Genomic DNA, 16,872 nt, shown 5'->3' on the forward strand with positions numbered 1-16,872 from the left:
CAGTAGTGGTTGCAGTTTAGTTATGATCAGCCTGTTCTAACACGGACGCTCGGTTAGTGGCAGAGTGCAGGCAGCCTGACTACACTGGGGGTAGGGCTGGGGAGCACAAGGAACTTGATTGAAAGTGTGGAACTTTAAAGGGAAGAACATGTTGGATAATAGCAAAAAACCATATTTGGCTCAAGAGAGCAGAGATATAAGGCCAAAAAGAAAAGACTAGATCTTGTGAACCCTCTGGCTATGATAGTAACTTGTGTTGTCCAAACCCAAGGGGGTTTTGGTCAAGCGCTAGATACTTGCTGCACAAAGATTTAGGTATTGAGGTGAGAACTGTCAAGGAAGAAAGGAATTTTTTACAGATGTCTTGCGGGAAGAGCAGGAGAAGCTGTCTCAGATCCCTCTCTCCAATTAAGGTGTGTCTCACAAGGGGCTATGCACTGGGGGCAGGTTATGGGTGATGGCAAATGTTGGCATCTGGGAGTCTGCTCCAAGGGCCTTCAGAATTTCACCCTCTTTATCTTGCAGAAAATCTGTCTTTTGGGGGAAATAATTCAAAGGTCAAGTAGTTAGTTGGGTCGGGGGTGGAGCTTATATAGGGGTCATTGAAACTTGTTCAGTGGGAGTCAGTTATACTTTATCTACTTACTGTAATTGAGCTGAGTGATGGGTAGGTTATTTGTACATGTACTATATAAATTGGTTTACTCAATGCCCAACTAATTCACTTTCCCTTGCCTTCTTCATTATCAAAGCTGGAAAACAGAACTCTGAAGTTCCTAACCTTCTTTCCTACTGGGGTGGCCAAGAAGCACAGCTCTGGCCAATAAAATACAGGTTGAGTTTTCTTTCTTTTCTTTGGCCAATAAAACACACTTCGAGTTTTCTTTCTTTTCTTTCCTCCCTCCCTCCCTTCCTTCCTTCTTTCCTTCCTTCCTTTCTTTCTTTCTTTTCAGACAAAGTTTCACTCTGTCACCCTGGGTAGACTGCCCTGGTGTCATCAGCTCACAGCAACCTTAAACTCTTGGGCTCAAGAATCTTCTTGCCTCAGCCTCCTGAGTATCTGGGATTACAGACGTGCACCACCATGCCCAGCTAGTTTTTCTATTCTTAATAGAGATTGTGTCTCCCCCTTGCTCAGGCTAGTCTGGAACTCTTGAGCTCAAGCAATCCACCCACCTCAGCCTCCCAAAGTGCTTGGATTACCGGTGTGAGCCACTGAATTTGGCCCGGGTTGAATTTTCTGAGGAGGGCTTCCTCCTTAAATAAAAACGTAAGCTCTCTCTGAAAGCCTTTTGGCTATTGCTCCTTCCTTTCTTTGCCTAGAATGCAGATATGACTCCTTGGGACAGAGCAGCCACTTTGTGATCTGTATGAGGTCAGAAGCACACGTTAGGGACGCAGCAGAGCAGGGGAAGACAGCCTCAAGGCAACAGCCCAGGACTTGTTTTGTGGGGAAGTAAACTTCTTTAGGCTACTCTTTTCAGGTTTTTTGTTACTTGGAGCTAAGTGATTCCTGATAGTCACAGTGATTAAGAATAAAGACTGTGGAGATGTAAAGACAGAGCAAGTCTCCCATCTTTTCCTCACTAGCTAAGTGAGTAAGTCACTTAAATCTTAAACCTATCAAATTTCTTTTCTGTGAAGTGAAGGTAAAGTAAGTACCTAGCCCAGGGATGGGGCGAGGAGGACTTGGCACCTGAACCCCTTAGCATAACCCCTTAACATATACTTAATAAATGTTAGTGATTATTATTATGGAACACATTGTCAGGGAAATTTGATTACATTAGCGTCTCTGTAAGTTGACCACCTAAGGCAGCAGTTCTCAACCTGTGGGTCGTGACCCCTTTGTAACAATGACAATACATCTCAGCATTAGGAAGGTTGAGAACCACTGAAAGGGACTGTAGCAAGCCAGTCAACATACAGGGATGGTCAACATATGGCACTAGGCCTACTGTACTGATAGGTCACATGGGGCATGTCTGGTCTATGAAAATTAGGTCAACTTGAGGTGGTCAGTGTAGGGAGGTGGTCAGCTATGGAGGTTCTACTGTATAATGTATGGTAAAACTGCTCTTTTGATTGCTTTTTAAAGTCCTCACTTTGTTTCTGCATGTGTTCATGTAAGGTGTTTCATAAAATTGTCCCTTCTTGTTCCATGGCAACTTCTAACGCTGAGTAAAATGATGTGTAATCACATCCAGCTCTGCTCCTTGCTTTAATAACAACCCTTCCTTGGACTTTTGAGGCTTTTGCAACAGGCTTTTTGTGAATATGAGAGTTGTTGAATCAAAGCCAACCCCAGTGCTCGGTGACGCAGCTTCTTTGTGTGGTCTTCTTCAACAATAATGCTCACTCAGCGACAGTCTCCGTTACTGGTATGACAAATATTGGTTTACCCACTTCTACTGTGGGCAGACAAAATTACTTCATGGGTCTGGACCATATGTTTACAGTACACCCTTACACTGTGATCAGCTCATATGAAAAGTATATCAGTTATTTGTCTGTTTTCTGGTCTATGAGGTTCTTGTTGGCAGTGCCTTTGGTGCCCAAAACAGTGATCACCACACAGTACTTGCTCATTAAATATTTGCCAAGTGAATAATAGGCTTTCAATAAATACCCTGAATATAATCCTGCCTGAGTCTCAAGAAAAAGTGATTAATTTTAGGTGTCAATTTGACTGGATTGCGGGACACCCGGACAGGTGATAAGTATTATTTCTGGGTATGTCTACGAGGCTGTTTCTGGAACAGGTTGGCATTGGAACCAGCAGACGGAGTAAGGGCAGCACCGTCCAATTAGCTGAGGGCCTGGGTAGAACAACAAGGCAAAGAAACAATCAACTCTGTGGAGGTAGATAGGTTGTCTTCTCAGCGGGGTGCCCGCATCTATCCTGGAGTACCCAGGGGACAGCTCTAAGACCAATCCCTGCAGGCTATTAAGACTACTGAATGTGAAAAGAGCTGGGAGGCGCCCCCTGACTCACAGGATAAAGTCATTGCAATTATCCTTGTGGGCCGAGAGTCAACAGGTGGGGCTGGACTGAGCCCTTCAGCAAAGCTGAAACCTCTGAACTGAACTCCTGATCTGCAGTTAGATTAGGGAACCTGGTTTGCTTCCCCTGCAGGGATGAAACTGGTTTTCCGCTTTCCCTCCTTTCTAAATATGCTGTGGACTGTTTGTTAGCAACCCTTCTACTCCATGTTCCGGTTTACCCAGCCTTTCCCTCTATCCAATCTTCCTGGGGACTTGGGACTTTTTTTAACCCCATCTTCTGGCATTTTTTATTTTGCATATACGCTTTGTGTTAGAAATCAATAAAAGCTTCTGACAGAGGCAGAGAATTGCTGCATTGTCCCAGTCTGCCACCGCGTCAGATAGTGTCTGCCTTCTCCAGGCCTTCTGAGACTCTGTGTCTAAGCTCATGTGAAGTATTGTATTTTCCCCAGACGTTTCCCCTGTGGACTCTCAAACCAGGTTGAGATCTGTGCCCCACAACCCCAATAAACTATCTCCACCCTGGACTTGGGACACCCATCTTCTCCTGCCCATAGAACTCTGCATGCTCCAGCCTTTGGAGTCTGGGACTTACCACCCAGGCAGTCCTCCAGCATCTCAGGTCTTCAGTCTCAGACTGAGAGTTCCACCACTGGCTTTCTTGCTCCTTCAGCTTGCAAATGGCCTACTGTGGGACTTCTCAGTCTCCATAATTGCAGGAGCCAGTCCCCGTAATAAATCCACAAAATAAATAAATTTTGAGGAGCAAATATGTATGTATCCTGAACTTACAGTGGGGTCGTGTCCTCATAAACCTGTTATAAGTTGAAAATATTGATAGTTGAAATGCATTTAATACACCAGTTACTGGATAAAGAGGGTCTGGCTGCCTGTCACTGTCAGCCAATATGCAGAGACTGGGCGAGGTCCACCAACCTTTATAATTACAGGTCAGCAATTCTGGAGAACAGTGAGAGTAGTCTCTCCAAGACTGTTCTGTTCTTCCATTTCCAAAGCCACAGTTTTACACATAAAAGTTAAAAGCAAGAACCTGCTAACCTTCATCTTAAGCAACAGTAATTAACGCTTATCTTAAATAACAGTAATGACTCATAACTGATAATTGACATAACCCATGACCCATACAACAATATTCCCATTCAAAAGTTAATCTCTTAATCACCCTAAACTACTCAAATATACATCTTCGGGTTAAAAGCTGAATTTACAAAATAACAAGAATGGGAGATGTGAGGTAAAGGTTACATCTCAACCGACTAGCCCACCTGTGTCACGAGAGCCCTACCCCGAGTGACCCATTTTATTCTCACTACATGCCCTTTCATACCCAACTACCGAATGAACATCGGTGCTTAGTGTATCTTAAACGTGCTCATTTACATTAGCTTAAAATTGGGCGAAATTATCTAACACAAAGCCTACTTTGTCATAACTATCTGATGTAATTTATTGAATGCTGTATCCTGGAGTATAGGATCAGTTGTTTGCTCTCATGATTCCATGGCTGAGAGCTCAGCTTGCCGCCACTGTCCAGTATCACAAGTAAGGATCTTACTGCGTATTGCTGGATTGCTGGCCTGGCAAAAGATCAAAGTTCAAAGTACAGTTTTTATTGAATATGTATGGCTTTCACATCACTGACAGTCAAGAAATTGTAGGCTGAAACATCTTCAGTTGGAAAGCATCTATAGATATTCTATTGGTTCTGTCTCTGTGGAGACCCCTGAACATTCCAGAGTTTGGTGCCTGGAGTGTTCTAGAGAAACAGATTTTTGTTTGTTTGTTTGTTTGAGATAGTCTCACTTTGTCATCCTTGGCAGAGTGCTGTGGTGTCATAGCTAATAGCACCTCAAACTCTTGAGCTAAAGTGACTCTCTTGCCTCAGCCTCCTGAGTAGCTGGGACTATAGGAGCCCACCACATGCCTGGCTATTTTTAGAGATGGGGTCTCATTCTTGCTCAGGCTGGTCTCAAACTCCTGAGCTCAAGCCATTCACCCATCTTGGCCTCCCAGAGTGTTAAGATTATAGGTGTGAGCCACCACAATCAGCCTTAGAGGAATAGAATTTTAAGGATGAATTTCCCAATTTTTTTAGGGTTTCTGAAATTGGCTTTCTAACTTGATTAGGTTTAAAAATGCTAATGGCTCACTGGCAGACTATGATAGGAACTGTTTATAGAGATATGCAAAATGTCTGAATACTAGTGATCAGAGGTGAGGAAGTTAATGACTTTGTGTGATACTTTTGAATATTTTTGAACATCTGAGGAATATGATGATATTGGTTTGCTGCTCCTAGTATCATTGGGCAAAGTTATGAAGGAAGCAGATAGAATTCAGATTTTCAGTTCAAGCTCCACATAGTAACTGAGGGGCTGTTGGCCATTTGCTGAAGAAAATCTTCTCTTCTGTATTCACAAATTGCTGCAAATCAGACAGAAGCCCTTATCATGTGATTGCCTGAATTATAAGGAAAGTTCAACTCCTAGCTTCACAGAGAGTCTGTTGGTAAGGTGAGGGTATTGATTGGGAGAGAATGGGGTCCCGTAAGTTGCGGTGGAGATATGTGGGAAGACCCTAGTGAAGCCAAGGACATTGAGGTCCTAAATTTTTATGTATTTATTTATTTATTTTGCCAGAGAAAGTGGCCTCCCCAGGCCTTTCCAGCTCTGTCAGAGAGCACTAGCCCTGCATTGCCTGAGGAAGTGACAATGGCCTCCCCTGGGCCGATGCCAAGCAAGACCATACTCCTTCAGTCAGCTCCATCATCCCTCTTTGCTTCTAGACTTATTACTAGACACCATCTCAGCAGGCCCCTTAGAGGTGAAGTACACAGCATGACCCAGGAGGAGGTGCACTGCCCTCCAAAGAACACCTTGAGTTTTCTAATGTATATAGGCAGAAGGAATATGTGTTGAATGGACATAATGCAATAGATGTGGGCTGCTGTGCAAGCTTCTCTGCTACTTGGGTCATATGACCCAGCAGACCCAATGGTACTTGAGGTATCAGTGGTAAACAGTGGGGCTGTTTTGAGCCTTTGGCAGGTCTTTGTAGGTGAATTACATTTCATGCCTTTAGGATTTTGGAGTCAAGGCCCTGCTATCATCCATAGATAACTACTTTCCTTTTAGGAGACAGCTCTTGGTCTGCTACTGGGTCCTTGACCATAAGATACCGAGTTATCATGTGACCTGAGCTGCTCATCATGAACTGGGTGTTACCTAACACACTGAGCCGTAAGAGTTGGGCATACATAGGAGCATTCCATCATCAAATGGAAGAGGGTATGTAAGTGAGCAGGCCTAGGCAGGTCCTGGAGTTACATCAAAAAGCGGCTCACCGTTGCCACTCCTGCTCCACTGCCTTCTCTCCAAGCGTGCAATCGTGATGTCATAGGGAATGCTCTATGATCAGCGGACAGAGAAAGAGAAGACTAGGACCTGGTTTACAGATGGCTCCACCTGATATGCAGGTACCACTACAGCCCCTTTCTGGGACATCCTGAAGGGCAATGGCTAAAGGAAGTCTTTCTAGTGAGAACTTTGAACAGTGTGCCTGATTTTGTGCTTTGCTTATGAGAAATGGTCAGACGTGCAATTATATACTGATTTATGGGCTGTAGCCAATGGTTTGGCTAAACGGTCGGGACTTGGAAAGGATATGATTGGGAAAGAAATTTGGAGAAGTATGTGGATAGATGTAAAATAAGAAATACACATGTTGATCTCTGTCTCCACTTCCTGACACGTAGCTCCTAATTCCCTGGGTGATAGGCACCTCTTTTATTCTAATCAGGCAGTTTAGAGGACTCCTAGTTAGCCTCAGAATGGGGGCTGCTTGCCAAGGGAATCAACTATGCGATTAGAAGGTTGGAACTTTCATCTCACCCTGCTCCTAGAATCCAGGGCCGGGATACTGAGAGTTGAGTTAATCCCCATTGGCCAGCAATGTAATCAGTCATGCCTATGCAAAGCAGCCTCTCTAAAAATCTAAAAGACTGAATTTGGAGGGTTTCTAGATAGCTGAATGTGTGGGGGATCCTGGAGGGAGGTGCAGCCAAGGAGGGCATGGAAGCTCCGTGCCCTTCCCATGTGCCTTGCTCTGTGCCTCTCTTCCATCTGGCTGTTCATCCGTATCCTTTGTGTACACTGGTAAGTTTGTTTGTGAGTTTTGTAAGCTGCTCCAGCAAATGAATCAAACTCAAGGAAGGACTTGTGGGAACCCCCATTTATAGCTGTGCTTGTGACTGGCATTGAAGTGGGGGGGGCAGTTTGGGGGACTGAGCCCTCAATCTGTGGTGAGATCTGATGCCATCTCCAAGGCAGGCAGTGTCAGAATTGGGTTGGAGGACATCCTGGTGGTGTCCATTTAGAGACTGGCTTGCTTGGTTGTTGTTGGGGAGAAATGCTTCTGTCCCTCCACAGTTTTGGTGACCAGAGGCCACAGAAGTGTTTTGTATTGTATTGAGGGTAGAAAATAGGAAAATGCTTTCTTCCCCTCCCTCATCTCTAACAAGAGACTTCTCTGGGTGAAGGATATGAATATATTTGTGTGTTATATGAATGCTCATCAAAGGGTGATCTTAGCAGAGAACATTAATAATCAAATGGATAGGATGACCCATTCTGTGGATTCCAGTCAGCTTCTTTGCCAGCCACAGGTGCCATCATCCCAAGGGCTCGTGGGCCGTGATGGGCAGGATGGAGGTTATGCATGGGCTCAGTGACACGATATTCCACTCACCGAGGCCATCCTGGCTATGGCCACTGCTGAGTGCCCAATCTTCCAGAAGCAGAGACCAAACTAAGTTCTCAATAGCTATCAGCCACCTACCTGGTGGCAGGTTGATCAGACCACTTCTTTTTTTTTTTTTTTGAGACAGTCTCACTTTGTCACCCTCAGTAGAGTGCTGTGACATCACAGCTCACAGCAACCTCCAGCTCTTGGGCTTAGGTGATTCTCTTGCCTCAGCCTCCCAAGTAGCTGGGACTACAGGCACCTGCCACAACGCCCAGCTATTTTTTTGTTGCAGTTTGGCAGGGGCTGGGTTCGAACCCGCCACCCTCGGTATATGGGGCCAGAGCCCTACTCACTGAGCCACAGGCGCCGCCCAGATCAGACCACTTCTGTCATGGAATGGGCAATGTTTTGTTGTTGTTGGAGTGGACATATTCTAGATATGGATTTACCTTCTCTGCATATAGTGCTTCTGCCAAAATTACCACTGAGGACTTACACAATCCCTTATCCACCATCATGGTATTCCACGCAGCATTGCATCTGACAAGGAACTGACTTCACAAAGAAGTGTGGCAATGGGCTCATGTCCATGCAATCGAATGGTCTTACCATGCTTCTCACCATCCTGAAGCAGCTGTCTTCATAAAATGGTAGAGAGGTTTTGAAGATGCACTTAATGTATGGTGACAATACCTTGCAGGGCTGGACAGGTTGCTCTAGAAGGTTATATATGCTCTGAATCAGCTTCCAATACATGGTGCTGTTTCTCCTATAGCCAGGATTCACGGGTCTAGGACTCAAGGGGTAGACATGGGAGTGGCACAGCTCACCGTAAATCCTAGTGACTCACTAGCAAAATTTTTGCTTTCTATTACTGTGACCTTACATTCACAGTGTAAGTGGGCTGAGAGGTCTTAGTTCTGGAAAGAGGAATGTTTTCACCAAGAGATACAATGCTTTCATTGAAAGGGAACTTAAGACTGGTACCTGGCTACTTTGGGCTCCTTATGCCTGTGTCAACAGGCAAAATATGGAGTTATTGTGCTGCTTGGGGTAATTTATTCAGACTATCAAGGGGGAAACTGGACTGTTTCTCCACAATGGAGGTATCAAAGAGTTATGTCTGAAATACACAAGTTCCCCAGGCATATCTTGGTATTACTAGACCCTATGATTAAGATCAATGGGAAATTATAACTACTTAATCTAGGTAGGATCATGAATGGCCAGACCCTTTAGGAATGAAGTCTGGGTCCATGTATCAAGTAAAGGAGCATAATCAGCTGAGATGCTGGCTGAAAGTAAAGGGAAATATGACCACATGACCAGTTATAGAAATGAAGATTGCAACTGTCACGAATATTTCCTCCCTATTTCTTTAATAGTACATTTGTATGTATATATACTATATATGTAATATATGTAACATATATTAAACAAACTTCTGTCCTCTCTTATTCCTTTATCATGTAACAGAAGAATGTATTAAGTTTATATCAGTAAACAAGTGTTGTTAATTTTCCATCATTTAAGTTATGGGATATCAGAATACTAAGCGTCACTCCAGGATTGTACCTTTTTCTGGAGAACTAATTGGTGTGTTTTAAGTTGCATATAGGATAATTATATCATATTAGGTGGAAACTTGACCTTGTTATTGTCTTTATTTGGTTTAAGGAGATGCGTGTAAGTGCCCCATTGACAAAGGCTGGACTTGTGATGGTTAATTTTAGGTGTCAACTTACCTGGATTAAGATTCAGGGATAGCTAGATATAGCTGGTAAAGTGTTATTACTGACATCTCCGTGAGGATATTTACAGAAGAGACTGGCATTTGACTCAGTGCACTGAACAAAGAAGATCCACTTCTCCCAATGTGAGGAGGCACCAATCCAATGTGCAAAGGGTAAGATGGAACAAAAAGGCAGAGAAAAGGTGAATTCTCTCTGTCTTCTGGAGCGTGGACAGCCATCTTCTCCTGCTCTTGGGCATCTGAACTCCACCTCCTCCAGCCTTAAAATTCTAGGACTTGCACCACTGACCCCGAGTTTTTTAGGTGTTTGGCCTCAGACAGAGAATTACACCATCAGCTTCCCTGGTATTTAGTCTTTCAAACTTGTACCAAGCCATATTACTAGCTTCTCTGGTTCTCCAGCTTTTCTGGTCCCATAGCCCATTATGGGACTTTTTAGCCTCCATAATTGCACGAGCCAATTCCCATAATAAACATTGTCTCATTATCTTCTATATATCCCACTGCTTCTCTAGGGAACCCTCAATGATACAATGTTTCTTAAGAACAATAGCATATTATGTCTTCTCGGGGCTGACTTTACTTTTTAAACCATTTTTGTGTTATCTGACCATGCTGCTGCTTTTTAGCACTTGGTTTCCATTTATTTTCATCATTGGTCCTTCACATTCTCATGATATTGAAACTCAGATCGTAAGATTTGAACTAAACTCTCAGGGGACATCAGATGGTGGACTATGAAGCCCATTTTTGTTTGCTATAAAATACACTGACTTAACAATATACAGCCAAAATACCTTTATGAGAACTTATAGAAATCAGCTGAGAAATATGAATACACCAGGTGAGTGCAAACTCGAGAACATGTACACAGAAACAGGGAAGAAGAGCTGTTTCACTTTACATGTGATCACCCCTTCCCTTGTCAGCATAGCTGACAAGTGGTTTTTCCCTGAGTTGGGGGAGGTGAGGAGTAGGGAGTGGGGAGGAGAGTGAAACATTTCACGCCTGACTTGGAGACTTGGAGTGCTGACAGAATCAGCCTAGTTTGAAAGCAGGGGTGGGGTGTCCCTGTGGCACCAGAGGGCCTGCTATGCTACAGACAGAGCCTAGTTACAACTGGAAGAAGGTGCTCAACTTCATCCTGGGAAGAGTGGGAGAAGAGGGAATGAGCATTCGATGTTCTGGTTTTCCACTGGTATCTGTCTTATCTGATTTGGGGAGTTGGTGGGGAGTGGCATACTTTGGATATCTGGGAGCGAGAAGAACAAAGGAGAATGGGGCAACTTGAAGTAACAAGGGATCCACTGCAGACAGACAACAGAGAGAATAAGAAACAGGCGAACTTTGTACTGCCTGCTCCCAAAGTGCTCCAGGGGCCCCTCAGAATCTCTCATTAGGCTTACTGATTAATATCTTTCCCTGTATGAAATGAGTTCATGAAGAATGGGAGAGATGGCTGCTTTTCAAATGCATAAAACTCAGGGGGAAAAATACCACAGGGCACATGAAGAAACAGTGATGTCCCATTCAAAGGCCCAAACCAGGAACCAATCCCAAAGATACAAATATCTATGAATTTAATTGCCTTAAAGAAGCTCAGGAATCTATAAGAGAACACAGACACAAGCAAAATTAGGAAAGTAATGGATGAACAAAGTGAGAACATCAACAAAGAGAAACTATAAAAAATCAAATTCTGGAACTAAAGAATACAATGACTGAATAAAAAAATTCATTAGCTGAATTCAACAGCAGACTTAAGCAGAATTTGCAAACTTTAAGACAAGTAATCTAAAATTATTGAATCAGAAACAAAAAGAAAAAAGCACAAAGAAAAGTAAAGAACGACAGTGGGAGTATGGCACGTCCTCAAGAGGACCAATATATATATTATGGGGGTTCCAAAAGGAGAAGAGACAGAGAGAGTGACAGAGAGCTTATCTGAAAAAATAAGGGCCCCAAACTCCCCAAATCTGAGGAAGAAAATGGACATCCAAATTCAAGAGTAAGCAACATTCTACTAGGTTAGATATCTGACAACTGATTCTATTTCTGATGGCTTTAAAGTGGTTTTACTGTCCATGTGAACTTACCCACTACTTTGGGTTACTTGTGTTCAGTGGAGGAACAAACATCATAAAGAATCAAACCTGCAGCTCTGTTAGTATTGTGTCTGGATAATGGCAGAAAGGAGAAGCCAGACTCCCAATGAACAGGTCTGGGGGAAAAAGTTACAGAAATGGACAATTTCCCTTTAGACTTAGTGAACTCCTACGGTAGTATGTTAGGAGAAGAAAAAATATCCAATGTTCAGACTTTATAATAATGGATATGATACCATTGATAATCTCTCCCTTTACATGAATCAGCTTACCAAAGAGTCAAGAATGCCTGGACATCACTTCAACTGTCCTATGACCTTGTGCAACTTGTTTTTTAACATGGTTTTTCAAAGTTACATAATCTGAAAGTAATAGCAAATAACCTCTAAAACCACAGTCTTTTTTAACTTTAAAGGACAACAGACTGCCCTGAGAATATGATAAAAGAAAGTATGAACCCTAATATCCTAGAAAATTAAATCCATACACAAAAGTTGACAAAAAATTTCAAAAGTTTTATAGAGTGCATGAAGTTGATTCATACATCCTTTATGTAACTGTGGGGATTCCAGGTTTGGCAAACTTTCCTTTGATAGAAACTCTGGTATTGTTTCCTCATGTCTAAAGTAGAGTAAATGATCAATAACATTCTTCCAGCTAGAAGTGAGGTGCAATGGAGAACAAAGTCTAATAGTAAACCAACCAATCTGAGTGCTTATAGGGATTGGGGTAGCTAGGTTAACAGAAAAAAGAAAGAACGTGTATTTTCACAAAATCCTAAAAGTCAACAAAAGAGGAGAGTACCCACCACGAAAGCAATTCTATTACATGGAGTTGTGAGTCAGAACTACTGATTATCATTTATTGAATGTGTAAGGTACTAAAAAGGTAGCTTATAGTTTCGCTAAAAAATGATATTTACATTAACATATGTATTATGCTTTGGAATTATTTATGTCACATGTGGATAACTTTACATTTCCTTCAATAACTTTATTCTTTATAAAATATATAAATAAATAGAATAATTCAACTTCTAAAAGCATTATCCCACGTAAGACGATAATGCTACCATCCTTCTAAATTTCCGCAAGGCATTCATTTCCTGCTCCTTTATCTTCCAATTCTAGTAGCAAAGTGAAAGTTGAATTAAAATTAAGTTGGACTGTGTGACATCATTTCCAGGGATAGACACATAAAAAAAGTCATTTACAAAGAAGGAATTTTGGGTCCCCAGAAAAGTGATAGAAGAGTCGTCTACTGAGTTCTGCACTCGGGCACATCTTTTCCTGGATAGGCGTGCTTGGGACCTTGCTGAGGGTCTATATTCTCTGCTTCCATAGCTTGTACCTCTGGGAAAGAAAATTAAAAAAAAAATCTTATTAAAAAACACAGCTGGATGTGAAAATGTGAGAGTTAAGAGGAATGCAAAATGGTGATGTGGTTCATTGTGTTTGGTCATTGAAAGGGTGTATTTCACCTCATCAGAGTTGGAGGAATTTATTTTTCATTTTGTCATAAAATAAACTGTTAGAAAAACCATATTATACATAAAACTAAGGAGTGATAAAGTTTTATTTGGAATTCATCATTTTGAGATTCCAAGCGAATGAAATGTGGATTGAGATTGACTTTCTTTTGACCTATTTTTGAAAAAATGGGGTGCTAAACAAATAGTTTGTATTTTATTTTACTTTATTTTTTTGGAAACAGAGTGTCACTCTGTTGCCCTGGGTAGAGTGCCGTGGTATCATAGCTCACAGCCATCTCAAACTCTTGGGTTTAAGTGATCCTTTTGCCTTTGCCTCCCAAGTAACTGGGACTACAGGTGCCTGCCACAACCCCCAGCTTTTTTTTTCTATTTTTAGTAGAGACGGGTTGTTGCTCTTGTTCAGGCTAGTCTCAAACGCCTGAGCTCAGGTGATCTGCCCACCTCAGCCTCTCAGAGTGCTGGGATTACAGATGTGAGCCACTGTGCCTGACCAATAGTTTGTATTTTAGTCATCTTTAGAAAACTTTGAATCTTCAAAAAGCACTTCAGCTGCACATATATTTTTTTATAAATAATATTCAGCTTAAAATTATTATATTTATAAAAGTAAATAAGTATAACATAACTGATCTTGGCAACTGTCTTAATTTTTTGAGTTATTTTATACTTTTATAATTAAAAGTAAAAACTGACATTAACTTTTTTCTAGACTGATACTACTAATTCAGATGGGAACTAGCTCGATACAATGGTGCAGTGAATTGATAAGAAAGACTTTCAGTGAAACCTGTTTTGTTTTTAGAGTAGTATCTTCATGTTCTTGAGAGAGTTGCTCGGCTATCTTTGGAGAAAACTGAGGGTTTAAATGACAGAAGAAGGATTTCAGTGGGGGTAAAGTGGCTGAACTTTAGTGTGAGGCCTTTTGGAGAACCTTTACCTACCTGGACAAAGGCCTAAACTTGAGTTATCAAAATAGCGAATAGGATGAGGAGCTGGTAAAGACTTTGATCGGCTGTCAAAAAACCAAGATTGTGGTGACTCCTTTGGCACAGGATCTTGTAAATTCCGTTCCTTGCATTGAGAAGGTGCAATCTGTCTCTTTTTAGACGGTGTTCCAGTCACTTTAGGGGACTTAGGAGAGTTCTCACAAGTTACTTCTTTGTTAAGGGTTCTTTCCTTCCAAGTTTTGACCTCATTGGAAAGATGACGATTATTGCTTAAATGTGGGGAGAATAAAAGGAAGACTGTAAAACTTCTCAATTCTTAAAATGTATTCACATTTACATTAACAAATTTAAAATACTATGATGAAATACATAAAAAAATTCTTTTAACATGTTTACGTTTTATTTTCAACCTAATGCTTCATGTTTGGACTAATTCTACTGTTCAGAAAATGAAATGTATCGATATAAATGGAATAATTGTAGTAAACTTCCATGATCATGGAGTCTTACAAAGAAAACTGAAAGTACGAAATCAGGTTTTCAAATGAATTTGATGATTTCACCCAGAGTGGTTTATCTATGGACACTATGCTATAATAATTTAATAATTTAGTCTTCTGGATATACCTTTGGTGTACCTTTCTTATTGTAAAGGAAATATTATACTGTACTTTCTAAAAGATTAGACAGTTAGCCTTGTTTTTTTTTTTTGAGACAGAGTCTTACTGTGTTGCCCTCAGTAGAGTGCTGTGGCATCACAGCTCACAGCAATCTCAAACTTTTGGGCTTAAGCAATTCTCTTGCCTTAGCTGGGACTATAGGCACCTGTCACAATGCCTGGCTATTTTTTGGTTGCAATTGTCCATTGTTGTTTGTCAGGCCCATGCTGGGCTCGATCCTTTACTATAGCCAATTCAGTGTGCAGTATCATATCTTAAAAAAGTACATACATTAATTAAAAAATATTTTATAGCTGAAAAATGCTGACAGAGACAAAATGTGAGCACATTCTATTGGAAAAATGGCACTGATGCATCTACTTGATACGGGGTTGCCAGAGACCTTCAATTGATTTCACCACCAGCACATCTGCCAAGTGTGAAAAGCAGAGTGCAGTAAAACGGGTGTGCCTGTACAGTAGTTCTTGATCATTACCTCTCCTCCCCAACACTTAGGTAATGCTAGATCCCCCTTTCATAACAGCATCCTTTTATCACATCCTCTGGGGATTTGTTTTTTGCTTAAAGGCACTCATTACAAAGAATCGGTTATTTGTAAAATTATTTAACATCTACTTGTTTTTTTTTTCCTCTGTGCAACCCACTTCAGTGCCAGCAGCCTATGGACACGGAGGCCAGGCAATGGTTCAGGGCCACAGTTTGCTCTGGCATGGGGCACTATGAGAGGCCCAGGGGAACGGCATCTACTTGTTTTTTACTGTATCATTAGCAGAGTGCTTGGCAGAAAGATCATTCACAGTGGTAGAAGATAAAAAAAATTTTGATAGATCTGTTTATAAAGTCAAAAGCTACAATAAGGTACTTAAAGAGTTCTTTTTTGAGCAAGGCCCCCTGGGCTTGGGGACATGAATTTGTGGTGTGGTTCAGCCGCCCCCTCAAAGGTCTTTGTATACTTCCTACTTCTTGGCTTAGTTAAAAATAGGTCAGCTGACAGACTGGGAATGGGGCTACCATGTTCTTTTTTATAGATATTGACTACCTGAACTCTAAAAATTACTTTCTCTGTAATGTGTGAATGATTACCACCTGCAAAAATAGGTACACATGCTTTGACCCTACACATATGTAATAACCATAAGCATAATATCTACATCATGTAAGCAGATCTTACCTTAATAGTTCATTATTTTGTGTCATTAGCTGTTCATTTTGCTCCTTTAATTTAGAAATTTTCTTTTCCAGCTTTAAATATTCACTTTTCAAAATAAGAGCTTTTGTGTTTTGTATAATGCCACTTCCACCCCCACAGGTTAAAGGTTTATTTGAAGGCTGAGAATCATCATGTTCTGATACCACTGTGGGAGGCAAATACACAAATAGGTGATAATTTCAATTATTTCCAAAGTTCAAAATAAGCGAGATACCAGTAAGTACAATAAGCCACTATAAAAACCAAATCGCCTCCACCACTATGACCCTCAAAGTCACCCTTGACTTTTTCCTTTTATCTCACCTACTCTACCTATTTGATCATCAATTCTAAATATTAATTCCACCAGCATATCCAGAACACTACGATCTTTCATCCTGACTGCACCAATAGCAATCCTCCCTGGACTTGTCCTTCACTGACCTGGATGGCTTGCTACTACCAGTGTGTGCCTGTACATGTAAGCGCATGTGGTCCACCCTCAGTCATTCAGTACATTATAAGTATTCAATACATACTTGTTAATACACCTTAGAATGATAAGGAAGCACATATTATTAAGTATTCTACACTATGTGTGTAAAAGTAGTAAAAAAGACTGTTTTGTAAATTGTAGGCACAGTTGAGTAAAAATGTGAGGTGTTTGTAAAGTGGAATCATCTATTGAAGTCACTGTCAATTCACAAAAGAGTGACAGGGCATATATATGGGGGGGAGATTCTTGCTGTCCATTTTATTTTGAATCTAGGTATACTATGTACCTGAAAGTCACATCCAAATCAAGAGTAATTATCCTGACCCTTCTATAACAAAGAATCTTCACTATTTCTATTTTTATAGCTTTAAGTTTTCCAGATAGGAGCTGTGACTCCTACGATAGATACTAGGAAACTTGAAGCTACAATAGGTACTAGG

The 16,872-nt window shown here is 41.3% G+C and overlaps 1 protein-coding gene and 1 non-coding gene across 2 annotated transcripts in view; both read right to left on the reverse strand.

Moving 5' to 3' along the window:
• Positions 1 to 12,478: 12,478 nt before the first annotated feature.
• Positions 12,479 to 16,872, reverse strand: part of CENPE (centromere protein E) — a 102,501-nt gene continuing 98,107 nt past the window's right edge. The window contains exons 49-51 of the mRNA XM_053597356.1: positions 15,919 to 16,102; positions 14,062 to 14,336; positions 12,479 to 12,980 (exon numbers count right to left, since the gene is read on the reverse strand). Of these exons, the coding sequence (XP_053453331.1) occupies positions 12,886 to 12,980; positions 14,062 to 14,336; positions 15,919 to 16,102 (554 nt within the window). The 3' untranslated portion in view covers positions 12,479 to 12,885. The remainder of the gene's footprint in view (positions 12,981 to 14,061; positions 14,337 to 15,918; positions 16,103 to 16,872) is intronic.
• LOC128593233 (small nucleolar RNA SNORA42/SNORA80 family) lies at positions 15,377 to 15,511 on the reverse strand. The gene has a single exon (XR_008382294.1). It is a non-coding gene; the product is annotated as a small nucleolar RNA SNORA42/SNORA80 family (small nucleolar RNA).

The sequence above is a fragment of the Nycticebus coucang genome, chromosome 1 (genome assembly GCF_027406575.1).
Source record: "Nycticebus coucang isolate mNycCou1 chromosome 1, mNycCou1.pri, whole genome shotgun sequence".
Taxonomy (NCBI): Eukaryota; Metazoa; Chordata; class Mammalia; order Primates; family Lorisidae; genus Nycticebus; species Nycticebus coucang.